The sequence below is a fragment of the Passer montanus genome, unplaced genomic scaffold, assembly GCF_014805655.1.
Source record: "Passer montanus isolate IOZ18808 unplaced genomic scaffold, ASM1480565v1 scaffold2, whole genome shotgun sequence".
NCBI classification, from domain to species: domain Eukaryota; kingdom Metazoa; phylum Chordata; class Aves; order Passeriformes; family Passeridae; genus Passer; species Passer montanus.
Window position 1 is genome coordinate 29,717,018 of NW_024366591.1, and position 18,429 is coordinate 29,735,446.

Here is an 18,429-nt window from a genome sequence, read left to right on the forward strand (position 1 = left end):
ATCTCTGGGAAAGCAAACAGAGGGGGGAACTGTCCCCAAAAGCCCTGAGCATCTCACAGCAGCCTTGGAGAGCCCGGCCCATCCCGTGGCCGTGAGCCCTGCCCTGCAGGCATGTGCCTAGGCACGAACACCAGCAGATTGATGCACAAAATCGGGAGCCATGCTGAGTTTGGGGTGCTCAGGCCTTTCACACTTTGCCTTCCAGAAGTTTCACGTTGGGAGGGGAATGCAGGGAATGCGCTTCACCTACAGCTGCCCACGGTGCCCACCTGCCCGGGCAGCGAATGCATTTGCCTCTCTCTCTGCTCCTGTGCCTTCCAGCCATCGATTCACGTTGTTTTGCTAAATACAACTCGGCCCTTCGAAGCTGCTCGCTCAGCTTTTGCGGTGCGGGGCACGGAAGGCGCTGGCAGGAGCGGGGCTGGGCGGCCGCTGCCGTCACTCGGCACGTCGCTACCCGTGTCCTCGGCCACCACCGCCCCACGCAGGGGCCGGGTCGGAGATCCGCTCCGTGAGACCCCGCGCCAGGCGCGGCGATGCTCGGGCCACGGCCGGCGCGTCCCTCCGCGGCCGGCAGCGGGGCCGAAACAGCGGCCACGCACCTGTGCGCGCCGGGGACGCCCGGGACGGGGTGGCCGTGGCCACCGCCACCCGCTCGCGGGGACATGGGAGGGACGGACGGACGGACGGACATCTCCCCCCTCCACACCTCCCCCCGCAGGCGGCGCGCGCCGAGACCATTCATGAAAAAGTTGACGTCAGGAGGGTGGGCGGAGCTGGGGCGCGGCCACGCCCCCCCGGGGCCATTTAAGGCGGCGCGGCGGCGGGCGCGGGGCTCAGAGCGGAGGCGGCGGCCGAGGCGTGAGAGAGCCCCGTCAGTCCCCGGCAGCGCCGCGCATCGTCCCGCAGCGCCTGGGTGCCCCTTCCGCCACCCCCCGCCCGGGGCAGCCTCTGCTGGGACTTCATGTCTGTGCTGTGCCCCCTGCCCTGGTGAGTGGGCGCTTCCCGCGGGGGGCGGGCGGGGGCATGGCGGCTCTGCCGCCGCGGGGTGCTGCCGGGGGGACGCTTGAGGCCGAGTCCCTTCAGCCGGGTCGGTGTCCCGGGAGGAGGAGAGGGCCGCCGGGGAGCGGTCCCGGGACGGCGGCCGGTGGCGGCGGTTGGCCCGGCGGGCGGTGCGGGACGCGTGAGCCGCTGCGGGCGGTGCGGGACGGGTGAGCCGCTGCGGGCGGTGCGGGACGGGTGAGCCGCTGCGGGCGGTGCGGGGGCTCGCTGGCTTCACTTTGTAGCGCTGGAAATGCCATTAAGGCTCTGAGAGCCGGGCTGGAATTGGCGCCGCGCGCTCCGCTGGCGTGGGAGTCCCCGAGGTTGTAAAATAAGTCAGTGGGATCTAAAGCGCGCCGGCTTGAGAAATAAATTATTTAAAAAAAAAAAAAAAAAAACTGAAAGAAAAACCAAAACCCCCGCGCTTGCACTTTATTCACTGCGGTTTTTTGCTTCCCCCTCGCCGCGGGGCAGAGCTGGAGGAAGCGGGGTTAAAAGCGGAGTTAAAAGCGAAGCGGTGCTGCCGGAGCGTCCCCGGGTGTGCTGGAGCTGGGCTCCTGGGGGGAGAGCCGGGGAGGTGCTCCGAGGGCATTGGATGTAGCTCCAGCTTACGAGGTACTGAGCTTTTTCCGCTGCCTTCCAAGGGGGGGCAGGAAGGAAGGGACTAGAAATAGACTGCCTACAGCCTGTGCTGCTCGCTTCGCCGCTTGAATCGTGCTCGGTCCTGCCGGAGCCCCTCAGATCACTGGAATGCTGTCTTTTGTCTCTAGCTCTGATTATCTGAGATCCGCTGAAATGACTGAAGTGATGATGAACACCCCAGCCATGGATGAGATCGGACTAAGCCCCCGCAAGGATGGGCTGTCGTATCAGGTAAGTGTTTTGCTGGCAGTTGAGGCACTAATCCCGTGTGGAATCGCCTGGGCTGGACTGTAAGCTTGGTCTAACGTACGTTTCCATAGCCTGACCTAATAGCAGGTCTTGCAGTAGTGAGAACTAGTCAACAGACTGGAATGTTTGCTTGGCAGGAGATGGTTGTCTAAAATATCACTCGCTATCAGTGCGGGTTGGCAGAGGATTTGCTTGTTTTGAAGTGACCGAGCCCCCGCTCATTCAGCATTCCCGGGGCTCAGTGGGAGATGGGCTAAGGAAGGATTCATGCCACTCACTGGGCTGAGAGGGCTCTTGAGATCTTTGTAACACAGCATTCAGCTGATCTGCTGAGGGCAGGAGGAGGCTGTTTGTATGGCATCCACATTTTTTTGATCTAATTCTTGGTCTTCCTGACAGATATGCCCATTTGAGAGGGTTAACAGTCCTCTGTAAAATACAGTGAGGCCAGACACAGCCTAAGTGAGCCATGAAATGTCACTGGAGATATCAGTACCTGGAGGCACAAGTTGCATTCATTGTGAAACTTCTGAACAATGTAGTTAGCTATTAATCTCAGGATCAATGAAGAAGTGGTCTGCAGCTAGGTTTAGTCTTAATATCCCTTTCATTTCCTAGCCTGTAGTTAATCAAAGCACAAGTTAGGCACGTTAGCTTCCCAGCTCACTTCCAGGAGGCTCGTTGATGAGATCTGACACAGATGCTGAATGCTGGCAGATGACTTGCATCTGCTCTGTGTGTCGGGTGACTCTTACCGGCACATCCAGATGCAGGCTTTGTCCTTTGCAGATGTTACACAATCTGCACCGAGGCATTTGCTCCGAGTGTGCATTCAGATGAGGTGCCGAATGTTTGCATATTTGTGTCTGAAAAGGGAGCTACAAGGCAGCAGCAGCAGTGCACTGGAGCATGAAATCGACTGAACTTTGGGCTGCCACTGAGGCCTCCAGCAGAAGGCATAGCTATGCGGAGGAAAAGGGGATGCATTCCTTCTTTTAGTCAGGATTCTGGCTCTGGATAATGCAAGTTGTTTGGTTTATAGCTGTGCTTCAGTACTTGAGCCAGTGGGGAGTATACAGCCTCTCTTTCCTCTCACAGACAGAGTGCAGAGGCAATGACAGTTGTTAAATCTGCAGCAATCAAAGTAACCTGCATGGATTGTCTTTATGGGTCACCTCATGAAGAGGCTTAACCCACTCAGGTCAAATGCCTCTATTTACCCATCCAAATTCCCAGGGAGAGGCAGAATCTAGGTGCCCTGTTTGTTCTAATGATCGCCTCAGTGAGGTTCTTCCCCAAGTGCTAATGACCTTGATAAAGTCTGCTTTGGCCAACTGGGGAACAGGACTGTTTGGCTTTGAGTGGATCACCTGAACATGTGAGTCATAAAGGCTGACGACTCATATCTGTGCAGGGCTTCTGCATCCTAGATCTATTCTCTTTAGTGGTCTAGTTGTAGATAATTTTTTTTTTCAAATGCCTGCAAGGGACTTCACCTTGGTGTGATGAAGAGAGATGGCAACAAGAGTAGAGGAGTTGAAATGGAAGACCCTTATGGCACCATTAGTGTGTGGGCTGTGTATGAGGTCTACCTCTAAATCAGGTTAGTGTAAAGAGGATTGGGGAGCAGGATCCAGCCATCCTTCTCTGGCTGCTAGGCTGAGAATGTCACAGTGTAAGTCAAGGTAAGTTCAAAGCATCCTTAGAGGGTTGAAAAGTCAGATGAGACCAGCAAGGGCAAATCTGATGCAAATAGCACCATGGACTTTTTGTTCTACCTCAGACTTTGGCACTTTGTGCCTCATCTTGCTGATGGAGAGAGTTTGGTACATGGAAAATTGTATGCTTGTCTGAGAGCTGTAGTGCAATAACTTAAAACCAGACAGGGCTAATGGAGCATGACTGCTCCTACACTGAGGCTTGTTGTTCTAAGCTGCAGCATCTTCCTCCACTCATCTGCAGAGTCAGGCACTCACAGTGTAACAGCCCTTGTCTGGCTATGAGAGGCAAAAAGTAAAAAGTGGAGCCAGAATCAAGCTTTTAGCTTCAAAATTTTGTCCCGTTCCTTTAGTAGAACTTGAATTTATTTTACTACAGAAATTACCTCAAACTGGGATTCAAAATTTCCCCCTTAAAGCTGTGTAGAGCAGGGACTGCCTGGGAGTTGGTCGGTAGGATGCTGCCTGTGAGACTGAGGGCTGTTTCTGCCACCAGAGCCAGGCAGATGAAAGTCTCTTTTTTCTTTTGCTTGGAAGTAAACTGAAGAAGCAAGCTCATACCCTGAGTATAAACTTCAGCAATCTGATTCCTCTGTCTTGTGGAGTTCACTGAACTTCTTGGCTCCTCTCTGTCTCAGTGGTTATGAAGGGAGCTTGGGTTGTTGCTTTTTTTTCTTCTGCATCTTCCACCCGCTGGGGTGTCTGTGTGTCCTAGACATCAGCTGAAGGTCTGCACTCTCCTCCCTGGTAAAGCACTGTGCCCTTTGCTGGGCTGATCATCACTGCTCAGTAGTGTGGAAACTCAGACTGCAGAAGGAATACCAGTATTAACTGAGTTGCTTCCATAGGCTTAAGGCAAAGATGCTTTCTCATCATAGGATTGCCTTTTTTCCAGTTAATATGCAAAATGCTTGTAAGCTAGCATGCTAGTTTTAAAATCATCCTCTGTAAGACAGCTTTTATTACTGTATTTGTGACAGCAAGCTGCTTTCTGATCCCCCTAAAGATGGTTCAGCCAACAGATTCCAAGGGCCTGAGCAGAAGTGAATGGTGAATTTGGGGCATGAGTCTCAGAACAGGGCAGCATAGACAAAACAGAAGATGTGACTGAAGAGATGATGTCATGCTGGGTCTTGTGCCTGCAGTGAGAAGCTATTTCTGGATCTTTAATAGATGTCCCATAATTCCCATGGGACTTACTAAACAAAAAACTCATTGAAATGCAGCTGATGGCTCAAGTTGCCCCTGCTACAAACAGATGTGGCTGTGGAGGGCTTCATGCACTTCCTGCCTGGCCGTGTCCAGCAAGCCAGGCTGTTTCTGCTGCCAGCCAGAGCTAATGCACTGTTTGCTGTTTCCCAGCCCCAGAAATACCCGTTCTTTGAAGAGCCTCATCAGCACTCTGCCAGCTTGTCCTCTGTGCTGTCTCCCAGCAGCACGAACAATGCCACTGAAACCGAGGCTGAATTAATCATTTCGTGGAGCTGTTGTCAAAACAGTGCCTTGACTGGAATCCTGCCTTGCTTCTTGGAAGTGGAGCGGGGTCTGAGCACAACTGAAAACGCCTTAATGCCCAAAGTGTGTGTTCTGAGCAGAGGCAGTGTCCTGAGTTGAGTGTGCTGCTCTGCTGCAGGCTGGCTGGCAGGTGGCTCGCTGGTCCTTCAGGCTCCCATGTAGGAGACTGGCCTGCAGAGGCTGAGCTTGCCTCGTGCCCTCAGCTGAGGTTTGGTTGTCATGGGGAGCTTGAGCTCTTTAAGTCATGATCGCATCATGCTGGGATCTGTGTAGGTTAATCACAGCCACAGCTCGCTGGCAATCACGTCAGAGTGCCTGAATCTGGGTAAATAGGCTTAAGGCTCTATCCGGTGGCTGTGCCAAAAGCTTGAGTTGGAGAAGTCATTTCTGGTGAGTGCAACACCTCTTCACCAGCCCTGGGGAAGCACTGGCTTTCCCAGGGAGTTGAGGGGCTTGAGCTGTGTCTGCTGGATCCCTCCAGTTAAGCTGGACCACCAAGATGTTACTGGCCCAAGGGCTGTTGGCTCAATGGAAATTCAACTTCCTCTGTAATTGTTTTCTTGTCTGGTGCTTCATGTCTATGCAGCTTCGATTTGTGCAGGGGAAGTCCTTCAGAGGTGCTGCTTGCTGCTGTGGAAGGTTTTGAGACCAGGCTGCAAAAGGTGGTGATAGCAAGCATGGCTGCTAGGACAAGATTGATAGGCAGTGGGTATTCCAGGGTCTGGGACCTCAGTGAAGACAGAAGCAGGATATTGGGGTAAACAGATAAAAAAGCAGTCATGTTGGCAGCTATGATGTGCACAAGTGTTCCACTGAAATCTAAAGTGAGGACAGCAGCAACACCTTGGAGCATGTTTTTTCCTCCCTACTTTGATGCTTTGTTACTCTGAGGGAAAATGGTTAGATGTAGGAAGTTTCCCTGACATCATGCCCTGAGACAGGGCAGTATTTCTGTGGCTGGGGACTTGTTGTGGCTCATCAACCTGAGTCACAGCTGCTGTGTACATACTTGGAGCTCATTCTTGAGTCATGACTGCTGTGAGTAAATGTATGCATTGTGGCTGGAGAAGTCCTCCAGAGAGGACACTGGGAGATGACTGAAGCACTTCCTGACATGAGCTTGCCATGCTTCTCAGTGGCACTAAAGTTTTGTTTTCAGAACTTCAATGCTGATTTGGGATTTGAAATATTGATATTGCTGAAGAAGCACAAAATTCAGCCCTTCAGTCCAAGGAGGATGAGTGCTGTGTCCATCAGGGGTGCATCCTGTACCTGAAGTGGGATTTCTCCCAGTATGGACTTTGCAGTCTTGTAGCAGACTTTTGCAGTCTTGACCACAGTCAAGCAAAGCTTTTCCCCCAAACGAGTAACTTAATTTGGAAAGATGTCATTGCTTTAGTCTCCCTGTAATACAATTTAAATAGTTTTCAGCCCCATGGGAGGGGAGACAGGCATTTTAACTATGGGTGTTGGTATGGAGCACACATGTGGAAGTTGTTTTGAATTTACAAGTGTCACTTGGATTATGGTAGTGCTGAGCTAATCTTCTTAATTGCCTGACATCTCTCCTGCTTTTGGTGTTTCTCCATCCTTGTGAATGCTGAGAGAGGCTATGAGCCTCCCCAGGGCAATGAAAACTTTCCGTTCTTGTTGCCAAGACTTCATATGAGGATAGTAGAGCTAGATCATCTGAAACAGAGGCAAACATGATCATCCTAAAATCATTTCAAGCTTTTGTTTCAAGTTCTGCTTTTCCCTGCCCTTTCCAGCTGCAAGGCAAGAGTTTGGTTGATTTGTGTGTGATCTGGATACGTTCATGAGGAGAGCGGTTCCCAGACGTGAATCCAGAGGGGCCTGTAAAAACCAGTCTTGCTGTTAGCTAGAAGCTGTGTTGAGCAGTGTAAGAAGCAACATCCATGTCCTCTGTGGATCTAGAGGTGTTGGATGTGTCTCTCCATGGCCAGGATTTGGGGCTCAGCTACAGGGGAGGCTGTGTGTGGAAGCAGTTGCAGACCCTTGTGCTGTATCATGCAAGGGAAGGGGTGGAAGATGCCTCTGAATTGCTGTAAATTTGATTTTAGACAGCCATCACAACCACTTGCTTGTCACTTGTCCCCCATCAAGTGACCAGGTCTGCCAGGGGAAGGCGTCTGCCTCAGCTGAGTGCAAGGAGGCTCCCTGTCATGCATGAAAGGGAGAAGCTGACCCGTGGCTCTTGCCCTCTTTGCGGGGTGGGAGGTGCAGAGCCTTCCTCCCACAGCCCTGGGCAGGATGATGTGAGCAGAGAAAGGCCTTGGAGGCAGGTGTTGCTGTCCTGGCTGCTGTGCCTGAGAGTGCAGAGCTCCCAGGTCAGAGCTGAGCTGCTGCAGTTCCCAGTGTGGAGCTTTGTCTAAGTCAGGGAGGTTTCTTTCTCCCTCCACTCTAAATCTGGAGTGGGACCAGATAAGGCCTATGGAACCAACAAATGTGGCATGGCACTACTGGGGCAGGACAGAGAGAGCTGGTGCTTGCTTATCTTTTTCTATAAACAGGAGGGGGGAAACTGGTTGGGTTAACCTTCTCACCTGGCTTCCCCAGATGTACAGTTAGTCTCAACCCCTTTTTCCTTGGGCCCCTGTGCTTGGCCTGCTGTCACCCTGCCCATCACACTGGAGGAAATCTGCCTTTCTGTATTTTTTCCATTGACTGTCCACGCCCCTTCAAAGTGCAGTTGCAACATCTCCCTTCATGCTGCCTCAACGATTAAAAAGCATGACTTAGTGGAAAAAATCCTGACCTTCTTGGGTTCAGCCTGTCCTGCAGCTGTTTGAGATAAGATTGTGCTAGGTTTTTTTTTTATTATTAAAAAAGCTGCACACCACATTTTGCAGATATTTGTTTGTAAGGAAATGACTACTACTTAGTTTCTGGAAAAAAAATCTGGCAGGCTATTTTCAAAGAAATTGCTCCAATTTGACCTAATGTGCTTAAAATAATAGCAGTCAAAGGTTAGTTTGATTATTATACTGCTATTTTTCTTCCATAGGAGGCTATTTTCATGACATTATCAGCTTATGTAACCTCTTGAACCACACTTTTTTTCCATTGCAACCTTCTAAACCATGTAATGTCAAGAGTATTTTTTTCCCTATCCTGGGTTTAGATAACTTGATGCTTAAGAGCCACTGACTGTACTTTCAGTAATGCACTGTGTGCCTGAAACTGATTTTGTTTGGCCAAGCAGAAGCCACAAAGCTCCCAAGAAACAGTTGCTGTCTCCCTGGTGCTGAGAGTGACTAATTGCAAGTAGCTCACACTGCAGTGCCCAGGTTGATGTGGCTGTGTTCAAGGGACCTCAGCTACTCTTGTGCACATGAAAAATGTGGATGGTGGGAGCTGGAGTCTTACACCACTGTCCCCAGGACCAGATGATCACGTGCAAACAGCCCCTGATTTGTGCATTTCTTTGTTCCCTTGCCTGAATTTGTGTTAGGTATCAGCCCAAAGGCTTTTCCAATCTGATTGCCACAAAGCTTTGGGGGTGAAGGAAAAATGAGGCTGAACAGCAGAATACTGAGTATTGCCAAGGAGGTGATGCTGTAGCTAATAGTGGCTAGGCTGAAGAAGGAGCTGATAGGATGTTTCACTTTTTGTGGCCAGGGCTTCCCAAGGTGGTGGGTACCCACATGATTGGCACAAGGAGAATGAAGCTTCATGGTTAATGCTCAGGGCTCCTGGATGGGGAGCCTGCTTTTGTTACTGGAACCACAAAGATCAAAGCAGATGAGATCTTGCTCTCAGACTGAGGCCAAGGCTGGCAGTGCTGCTCCCTGCAAGGATGCTCTTGTAACTCACTTGAATGCAGATGATTTTCAAAGAAAAGTACAGCCACATGACTTCTCACCTGGCCTACAACCTCAAGGGGAAAATGCACTTTGTCATTTTCCTCTTTGGGGTGTTTAAATGCAACTGTAATGTAAAATGGACACTGATAAAATTGTTTGAAATAGCAGGTGGTGGTTGTTTAATCTTCTGGCTACTAACCAGGAGGTCTGATGTAGCAAGTGGATTTTATCACCCAGCAGTGATAAAATTTTTATCATGCATCCAGTTCCCTTCTGGATGAGCTGGGGTTTGAAGGTGTTCCCCCAGCAAGTTACCCACAAGTAACACAGTCTTTTCTGTTCATATTGCAATCTGGTCATGCAAAGCTGCTGCTAACACTCCACCAGCAGGTTTTTTTTTTCCCTTTACTCACACTTTGCCTGAGTTCCCAGTAGGATCAAAGTGTGCAGCACTGGCACTACCAGTGAGGATGGGTCCTGGTGCTGCTGCACTGCAGTATCCATGTGGCAAGCAGTGGGTGGGAGGGAATGGGTAAGGTGCACCTTGAGGGGCTGGAGATCCAGGAGTCCACTGCATGAGAAATACAGTGCATGACTGCTGGCTATGCCACAGGTACCCCTTTCCTGAAGAAATACAGTCTAGTCCTCAGCCCTTCCATAAAATGAGTGTCCTGCTGAGTTTCACTGCTGATGTGTGGTAGCTGTAGTGTGCAGAATGCTGCCAGAATTATCTCTAAAATGCAGCTGAGCTATTTCAGGCTGGCACCGTGGCCCTGGAGTGATACCAGACACAGGCCCTTGCTGCAGGGGTCTGGGCTGTGCTAGCCCTGGGTTGCCATGAGCCTCCTGCCTCCCAGCAGCAGAGCCTGGAGAACTGTTCTGGTGTGCAGCCTGACCAGCAGCAGGAAATGAGATCTCAGATTCTCTGATGGAGAGAGCTCTGTGTGCAAACTGAAGAGCATTAATGCAAAAGCAGGGGTGGGGGGTGACAAGGCATTTGGATAAATATCCAAAAGGGCAGGTACCTATTTGCTGAGCACTATCCAAGCAAGCGCGTGCTTCGGGAGCCTCTTGGGCAGTGCTCATTTCCATTTCTTGGAGACTTGAAAAGGTTATTGACAAGTTCAAGAATATTCCCATCACTCAGTGGTTGACTCTGTGTCCAGACTAGTCTGCCCTGGAGACCTAAATGTCTCAAGCGGGGTTTTTGGCTGAGAAGTGTGCGAGTGCAGCCCCTCTCACAGACTGTTGCTTGGCTCTTTCAGATCTTCCCCGACCCCTCAGACTTTGATCGTTACTGTAAGCTGAAGGACCGCCTGCCCTCCATCGTGGTGGAGCCCACGGAGGGCGACGTGGAGAGCGGGGAGCTGAGATGGCCGCCCGAAGAGTTCCTCGTGCAGGAGGAGGACGAGGAGGAGGAGGAAGAAAACTGTGAAGATGCAAAGAAGGACAACAAGGAGCAATAAATGGGCATCTGAGGAAAGGCAAGGGACTGCACCCTTCTGAAGGAAGAGCCACACTTTCTTTGAAAGTCTTTTTAATAAGACAAGTTCAATTTTGCACCTGCGAGATCTTAGTTTTTTTGTATTCTCTGTATCGAGAACTGAAGCCCTCGGTGTCACCAGACCTCCTGAGGAAGGAAGGAAGTAACGCAGAGAAATGTTTGCTGTTCTCGAGATCATTATCTGTATTTTTCCGAGGCGGAGGCAGCAGTGAAATTCCAAGCACATGGCAGAGGGTGACCACACGAGGACTGCTGGAGGGGGGAGCTCGGGAAGGGGGAGGACAGTTGGAGGTGGCAGCGTTTGGCTGGGAGCTGCCTCCGGCTAAAAGCATGAGAACAGAGCCAAAATATCTCAGATTTGCCTTTCTTACAGCTTCCATTTTGTGTGTTGGGGGGTGGAAGGGTGTCCATAGCGAAGCATGGCTAAATGATCTAGTGACAAGGGGCCTGTAGCTCTCCCTGGTTCGGCACCTCCTAGGGTAAGGTGAGCGTCCATAGGAGTAGTCTGGTTTCTTGCTCTCGCTGTTGAGCCTGTTTTCCAGCCACTTTCCCCAAAGTTACTTTCTCCCCCTGTTTGCCTTTAGACTCTTCAATGCTGAGCAGCTGTATTTGCAGGATAGCATTAGGCTGCTGCTTGTCATCTCTCCTGCAACGCCCTAGCTTATCTTGCAGGCGGTGAGCATGCGGTGGTGTGTGTTGGATGTAAAAAGGTGCTTCTGTCTGCAGCAAGAGCTCATGTAGGTTTGAACACCTCAGATTTTTCTCTCCTATTTGCTGAGGCTGCTGTGGGTGGTCTCATCTTGTACAGTGCCCCAAGCCTAAGGGTGGAAATTTATGCCTCCTTGCCTTGGTGTCCTTGAAGTTGTAGGGTTTTGTGTCTCTTGCTGGTCTAATGGGCTTGAGAGGGGTGGGGGGGATTCTCCTCCAGCTTTGCACTGCAGGGCCTCCTCAGTGCAGGACAGGCTGGTGGGGAGCCTTGTGGGGGGGCTGCCAGACGTGGGGGTCATCCAAAGACGAAACACCAGATCTAGTGTGGATCACCAGTGGGGTTTGCAGGATGGGGTCTGCTGGGTGCGGATTAGCGTGGGTGTCCTGAGACAAGATGCATTCCTGCTTCTTAGTGAGGGTGAAATGTTCATGGTTGTTTTAATGAAGTGCAGACTGACTTGTGAAGTTTGGGTTTGTCCTCTCTTCACCATATTCTCAAGGAGAAGGTCAGTCTGCTGCCAGACAAGGTTACCTGCTGCTTTCCTGGAAAGGGATGGTCTTGCAGTTTTGGGGACCAGCTTGGGAGCCAGTCAGTCTTGGGATAGGATGAGAGCAGTTACCACCTAAACCAAATCTGGGGTCATGGAAGAGAAAAAGAAATGTCAAGGCCTTAACCAAACTTCCATAATAATCCCAATGCCACCCCCCTTTGCTTATAACTGGTTCCATTTTTAAAATCTATTTGGACATGTGTGTATTTGTATTTTTAATACCTCATGAGTAGTTAAACGCTGGTGGGGTTTGGGAACTGCTTTTAACGTATTGGCAGGATTGTTTTAGTCTTGTCTTGCTTGTGTTTCAACATAATGGCAATAATTTATCAGCTGTGTAACTATTTTTGGACAGATCTGCGTTTGGAGATGAGTTAGCACAAAGCAGGAGAAATTCAGTGTTCCTACACTGCAGCTGGCCTCTGGTCCAGCCCCGCAGACCCAGTCAGACACTCTCCCTGCCCACCTTGGTGGATGGTTGATCACTGAACAGCCATGATGTGGTGATACCATTTTCTCTAGTGATGGATTCAGCTGTTGTGTCTGTAACACTTGTTCTAGTCTTGCTGTCTTACTGGAGTGAGCTTGTACACCTGCATACCAGCCAGTTGTCTTATTTCTAAGTGTTACTCTCTATTGGTCTCTACCATCTGTACCACCAAGTCAAAGCTCTATATCAAAGATATTACCATGTGGGCAGCAGTGAGATGGCAATCCTTGGACTTCAGACCTGCTGTCTGCCCTAAAGACTTGCATATTTCTGTCTGCATCCTTTTTTTGGAAGTATTGTGTATATTTCTATTTGTTGTTGAATGTATCTAAAGAACAAAGCACTCCAGTAAAACTCCTGTTGTATGATATACATTCTATATTTCTGTAATTCTTTTTTGAGCCTCAGGGAGAAGCTAGCATTTTTTTCAAACTACATTTTTGTCACTGTGACAGTTGTAAATAAAGTTTGAAAATGCTTTCCAAACATACTGGCTTTGTTTTTACTGTGAAAGTGGGTTGGGATGGTCAACCTTCCAGATCATGGCTATCAGCTGAGCCTGGAGATGCTGGTTTTGTACTGGTGGCTGACCTCAGACCATGCCCTATGGCATTGGAAACTTAAGTCAACTTTTAGGGGCAGCACCTTTGCCTTCCATCTTCCTGTGGTTGCTCATTGCTATGTGAAAGGCTGCAGCAAACTGCTGCTCTGGTTTATTTATTCCTGAAAAAAAAATCTGTATTTATATCTGTCATCTACATCTACCCCCCTACCTAACCTTGCAGAACATGAAGTAATGGAGAGTGGAAACTATTCACAGCTGCTGTTAATCATGTTCCCTGTGCATGCTCTTCCCTGCCCTGAGCAGCGCTCATGAAGACAAGCCTTGCCTTGCTGTGTGCTCCTGGGTCTCAGCTGAGCTTCCCAGGGTTGTCTGTGTTGGCCATCTTGGGTCTGGAGGCCAGCTCTTCCTGACTGGTTGTCTTTTCACTCACCAGTGGCCACATGCTGCTGGGGGAAATGGCATTTCTGAGTGTGAGACTGAGCTGCTCTGGTACCAAGGCACTGTTCTGGGTGTACAAGTCTGACCACGCCAGGATTTGGTAATTCAAGCTGTGTACTTAATGGGATTAAATTTTCCACTAAAACCTGGTGATAAGAAGCAAATACCCTGGAATACCCATATCTTTAAGGTACATGGACAGAAGTTCCTGTCATTTGGCAGCTAACACGCTAATCTAACCTAGGCAAACAAGCCCAGCTGAGGCTGGAGTGCTATGTTTACATGAGACTAGTTTAAATACACTAACTAATGACCCTTCCATTTAATGCTTGAACTGAGGGCATGCTCAACGTGAGCCCCACAGTCCAAAGATGAACTGTATCATGCTGAACCTTCATGGATATTTTATGCCATGGGAACAAATGCAATATTAAAGCTGACTTCTCCTTTTCTTCAGTCAGCCTCTAGCAGAGGTGCTTTGATTTCTTCCTTTCCTCAGGCACAGAGTTGCTTGCCTTAGCAGAAGTTGCTTGCCTTGTAGAAGCTGCTGCAGGATTTCCAAGACAACCAGATGTGCTGATCTGAAATCAGCAAAGATGTTTATTCTTGACCCAGAATGTTTTTGTTTAAAATACAGCACTGGTTAGGGAAACTGCAAACATATTGAACTTGTCTGCTGCTTCCATGTGCTGCACACCAACAGGTTTTTCAGGCTCACATCAGAATGAAGACTGAATCCTGATGTATCATCCTGTTTTGGGGTAAGACCAGAAGGGTTGGCCCCTGAGTGGGGTTTGCTCAGCCAAGGGGTCTGCCTCACATCTGCCTGGAGCAGTGCTGGTGGGAAGGAGGCTCTTTCCTGCTCCTTGACTCCAACAATTGTGGCCAAACTGGAACTTGGATCATCAAATGAAAATGGGCTTTGCTGCTGAATGGGGGAGCCTTAGTCATCCTCACAAAAAAAGAAGGGTGGCATAAGGACCTTCCTTTGCACACAGAACAGTGTTTCTCCTGGGTCACATTTAAACCTGAGGCCTTTGTTCTCCTCAAGCTTTGCCCTGTAGCAGAAACTGATGACACAGCAAGCTGTGCTCTGCTGTAGTGCTTAGTTCAGCCTGTGTTCACTCTCCCAGATACTTCATTTGTAGTGTTCAGTGTGCACCCACTTCTGTTCGCCTTCATCAAGCCCACAGTCACTTGAGCCTCTGCACATGAACTGCTGGCATCTGACTTTGCCTGCATTTGGGTGCAGACAGGAAAAATTCTCACTCTGTGGGAGTACAAAGACAATGCACCAGCACTGCGTGTGGGGAGCAGCCACTCCTAAGATGCAGGTCCCCTTGGTGCAGGCTGAAGTTGTGCTCTGGTGTAACCACACTCTATATCATTGCAAGCAACAGGAGAAGCTGAATTTTCTTTCAGGTGAGCTGTCTCCTTCCAATTTTAATCCCAGTAGGAAGTTCCCAGCCCATGAGGATGTGGAGCTTTCATCCTTGTGATGCTGATCTGCTTTAAAATGCCTTGAAGCACAATCAAAACTAAAACAAAATCCTCCAAGTCTACTCACCTGGAACAAACCAGGGGATGTGAGGAGCAACAACCTGTAATGCACATGCTCTGAGCTCTCCAAAAGCAATCCTGAGCATCACACATCTCTTTATTAACAAGAGGAATTCCTATCCCTAAATCCTTGCTTGAGGAGAAAAGCTCTGCGTGTTTCATGGTCCAAGTGATGCCTTTCTGCTTATGTTTGGCCAGCACAAATCTGTGTCTGGATCTGAGAGGAGCACAGCAGAGTTTAGCTATGCCCCTGCCTGGTGTCCCCACGGTCAGCAGTGTCTGTGTCAATGTCTCTGCAGAGGGAGGGCAGCGTGTGGGACATCCCTGGAGGCATGGTGGCCCATCCCACAGCAGTGCCAGTAGCACAGTGTCATTGGCTTTGAGCCACTTGGGTTACAAATGTGTCACTTTCTGCAGCCCCGGTGATCATCCACCTGCAGAAAGGGCTGTGCAAGCCTGGCTGGAGCAGAGCTCTGCTGAACTAAGCTCAAACCCATCCTTACACAAATGAAGATTTATGACTGCTGGTTTTAGGAGTGGGAGGGAGGAGGGTTCATGCCCATCACCTAGGAAGGAACTGAGTGCAGAGAAACCTGCTTCACCCAGGAAATGCCTGGGACTGGTGGGAGCATTGTGTGTGTTTATGTGATGGAGAGAAGAGGAGCTGCTGCAAAGCAAGGGAGGGCACTGTGGGTGGGGTTGTTAGGTGTGACAGTGGAGAGCTGCTCTGCCAAAGCTCCTTGTGGCTCCATGGTTTCCTGCCTGAAGGACTGGAAATGCAGCCAGGACACACCCTGGGGCACCCACTGACCTCTGCAGCTCCCACCTTTTGCTCAGTGGAAGTTCACCTGCAGGAAAAGATGTGTGGGGCTCGGCTGTCATGCTGTGCTGATGGCCCCAGCATGAGCCAAAAGCCTGGGGTAGCAGGCTGGGGCAGTTTGGGTGCCAGGACTGGAGACAAACTAGCTGGGGAAGAGAGTCCTTTGTTCTCTGGTCTCACCTTCCCTATAATGGCTAAAACGGGAAGGATTGGGGTCAAAGCAAGAGAAGTTATTTTTTTTGTTGTTGTTTCAAATCAGACTTTTTCCTGTCAATGAAGAGTGTTTTCTCCCACACCAAGTTACTAACTCTGTGAAAGCTGTCTTATGCTTTATCCACGTCAAAACAAAAACCCCCAGCCCCATGCTTGGGGTCAGTGACCTGTACCTTTCCCACCGAAGAGAGCAAAGACAGGACAAAAGGGATGGAAGATAGCAGTGGCTTCGGACAAGGGAACAGAGCCTGGAGGGGTGAACCTCCACCCACCACAACAGGCAGCTGAGGCATAACAAAGTCAAACCCACTGTTCTGAGAGCCCTGAGGGGTGGGAAGACTGCACAAGCCACAAAGGAAGCATGCACTGAGCACCCGGCGCTGCCAGAGCTGTAACCACACAGGGTTACCGTAGCAGCGACCATCAGCTTCATCTGATAAAAATAAGCAAGGAAGTCAAGTGTATGAGAGGGAGAGGATGTCAGAAGCCAAGCATGAAAATGTCACAGCAGCTCTGCTTTCATTTTCAGTGCTTCCTTCTTTATTCTGCCCTCAGCCAGCTCAGGAGCCCAGGTATTTCCCACCCTCTGTGTCCAGAGCGTGTCCTGCCTCTGTCCCAAACATCCCATGGCCCAGGGGTGCTCGTGGCCACATGTTGTGTGCACAGTGCCCTGCCGTGGATGCCGGGAGCCTCATGCACACAGCCTGCATCTCTGCTGCAAGCTGCAGGGATGGAGCAGCAGCCAGAGCCTCGTCCAGCTGCAGCCGGGCAGCTCCCACCTTGGCTCTGGACTGCAAGGGTGAGGATCAGCACAAGTAGAAACACAGCAATATAACCCCAGTGTGGTCACTGCCAGGTAGCAGCTCCTGCTGTTCTCCACGCTGAGAACAGCTCAGCTGGGGTGAGGAGCTGGCTCAGGTTTGTGGCTTTCTCCAGCTGTGCCAGGGCAGGGAGAAGGGCTGGCTGTATTGCAGGGGTTTGAGCTCTTCCCCGCAGGTTCTCTGCATTCATATGAGCCAGGCAGGTTACAATCAGCTCAACAAATATTTGTCAAGCACGAGCCTTCCTGAGTGGTGTTTGACAACTCTTTTCCACTGCAGTGGTTGCCAGCACTGCCAAGCCTGCCGTGGATGCTGCCTGCGGGGTGAGGACTGACCCCTGCTGCCACCGGAGCTGCAGCCACACTTCCCCTGCTTAAAACCTGTTTTGTGTCCGGGTGGCACCAAGGCTGGGTCCCCCGTCTGGAGCTGAACTGGCTGAAGGTGGCTGGTGGGGCAAGCAGCAGAGGTGGAGCTGCTTTCCACGTTCCCTTTGGTGGGAAAACCCTTTCCAGTGTGCCAAGGAGGCTCCGTGTGTGTGTGCAGGTGGATTTGCTTCTCAGTGCCCTGCCCTCCCCTGCCCCAGTGCCCACAGCTTGCTTTACCCTCTGCTCAGCCTCCTGAGAAATTGGCACATGGATTCGCTGGGTTTACTCAGCAACGTTCCAGCTGCTGGGATTTGGGATTCCTTCACAAGAGGGGAAGGCAGAGGCAGTTTTAGAGCAGGGTCTCCTACATGGGCTTGCTGTGACTGTAGCACCAGGGGAACTTTGCAGGGGCTCTCCAGTCCCTGCCAGGTTCAGCAGATCCTGCTGGGGCCATTATCCCCCACACTCAGGGACAAAGGGATTTTGTCGTGGGCAGTCTCATGACCCTCTCTATCCCTGGGGCTCTCAGCTGACCCGAAATGGGATTTGCCCAAATCTGCAGCACTCGGATGTGGATTCCTGGCTGGGTCTGCTGTGGGTGCCTCTGTGTGGAAGGGGGAAGAGCCTGTGGGCATTCATATGGGGCAGGGGAAAGTGGTGCTGCCTGCTGCTGTGCACCCCACTGCTGCTCCCAGAGGAACTCCTGAGCTGTCCTGGCCCATTCCAGGGCCTTTCTCAGCTGCCTGTTTGCTGCAGCATGTTTCACACACTGCACCCTCTCCATGTGCTCCTTTCCATACAGAATCCTTTCTACTTTTTCTCAGTAGCAGCCCAAGAGATTTCTCCAGGACTTCCTATCTCTGCCTTACTTGATCTGAGCAACTAAACCTCTGTAACTATTCCTGACCTCTGTAAAATGGGATTGGCTATGGAATGCAAGAAGTGTAATATTTAACTTGAGTATTTTGTTCTTTATAGGGACTTTTCATCAGTAACTTTCCATACCTGTCTCTTCCAACAAGCCTTAGGTATTTGTCTACAGGGAAGGTTCCCGGTGTGATGCAGCAGAAGTCACTTTTGAGGAAACTTGATCAGAAGAAATGTCCAGAGCCACTGCTGTAAGAAGAAATGGTTTATTTGGCTGGGTTTTACCCAGGGAGCCAGCAAAAGCTCCAGACCCTGGAAGAAAGGACCCCAAAATCTTCAGACCCTGTGATGCCACCTCCCTTCCTGGCACTGGGCTGGTCATGCTAGGCTGCCTCCATCGTAATTAAAATCTGGGTGTTTAGTCTGAGGTAGTTGTCAGGTCTCCTGCTGTACTCCGTGGAAGGAAGTAAACATCTCCAGAAGGTGAATCACTGTAACAGCCTATCTGGAAAGAATGTCCTCAGGCCAGCAAGAGGAT

The 18,429-nt window shown here is 50.5% G+C and overlaps 1 protein-coding gene across 1 annotated transcript; it reads left to right on the plus strand.

Annotated features, from left to right (window-relative positions):
• The first annotated feature begins 817 nt into the window (after positions 1–817).
• LBH (LBH regulator of WNT signaling pathway) lies at positions 818–12,732 on the plus strand. The gene is made up of 3 exons (XM_039706937.1): positions 818–990; positions 1,812–1,914; positions 10,255–12,732. The coding sequence occupies exons 1-3, from the start codon at positions 965–967 to the stop codon at positions 10,453–10,455; spliced, it is 330 nt and encodes a 109-aa protein (XP_039562871.1). The 5' UTR covers positions 818–964; the 3' UTR covers positions 10,456–12,732.
• The last annotated feature ends 5,697 nt before the right edge of the window (positions 12,733–18,429 follow it).

What these genes read in the sequence shown, in the direction of transcription:
- LBH (XM_039706937.1), top strand. Translation starts at nt 965, where the DNA reads ATGTCTGTGCTGTGCCCCCTGCCCTG. An exon ending in GTGCTGTGCCCCCTGCCCTG is followed by an intron (nt 991 to 1,811) that starts GTGAGTGGGCGC and finishes TTTTGTCTCTAG; the next exon opens with CTCTGATTATCTGAGATCCG. An exon ending in AGGATGGGCTGTCGTATCAG is followed by an intron (nt 1,915 to 10,254) that starts GTAAGTGTTTTG and finishes TGGCTCTTTCAG; the next exon opens with ATCTTCCCCGACCCCTCAGA.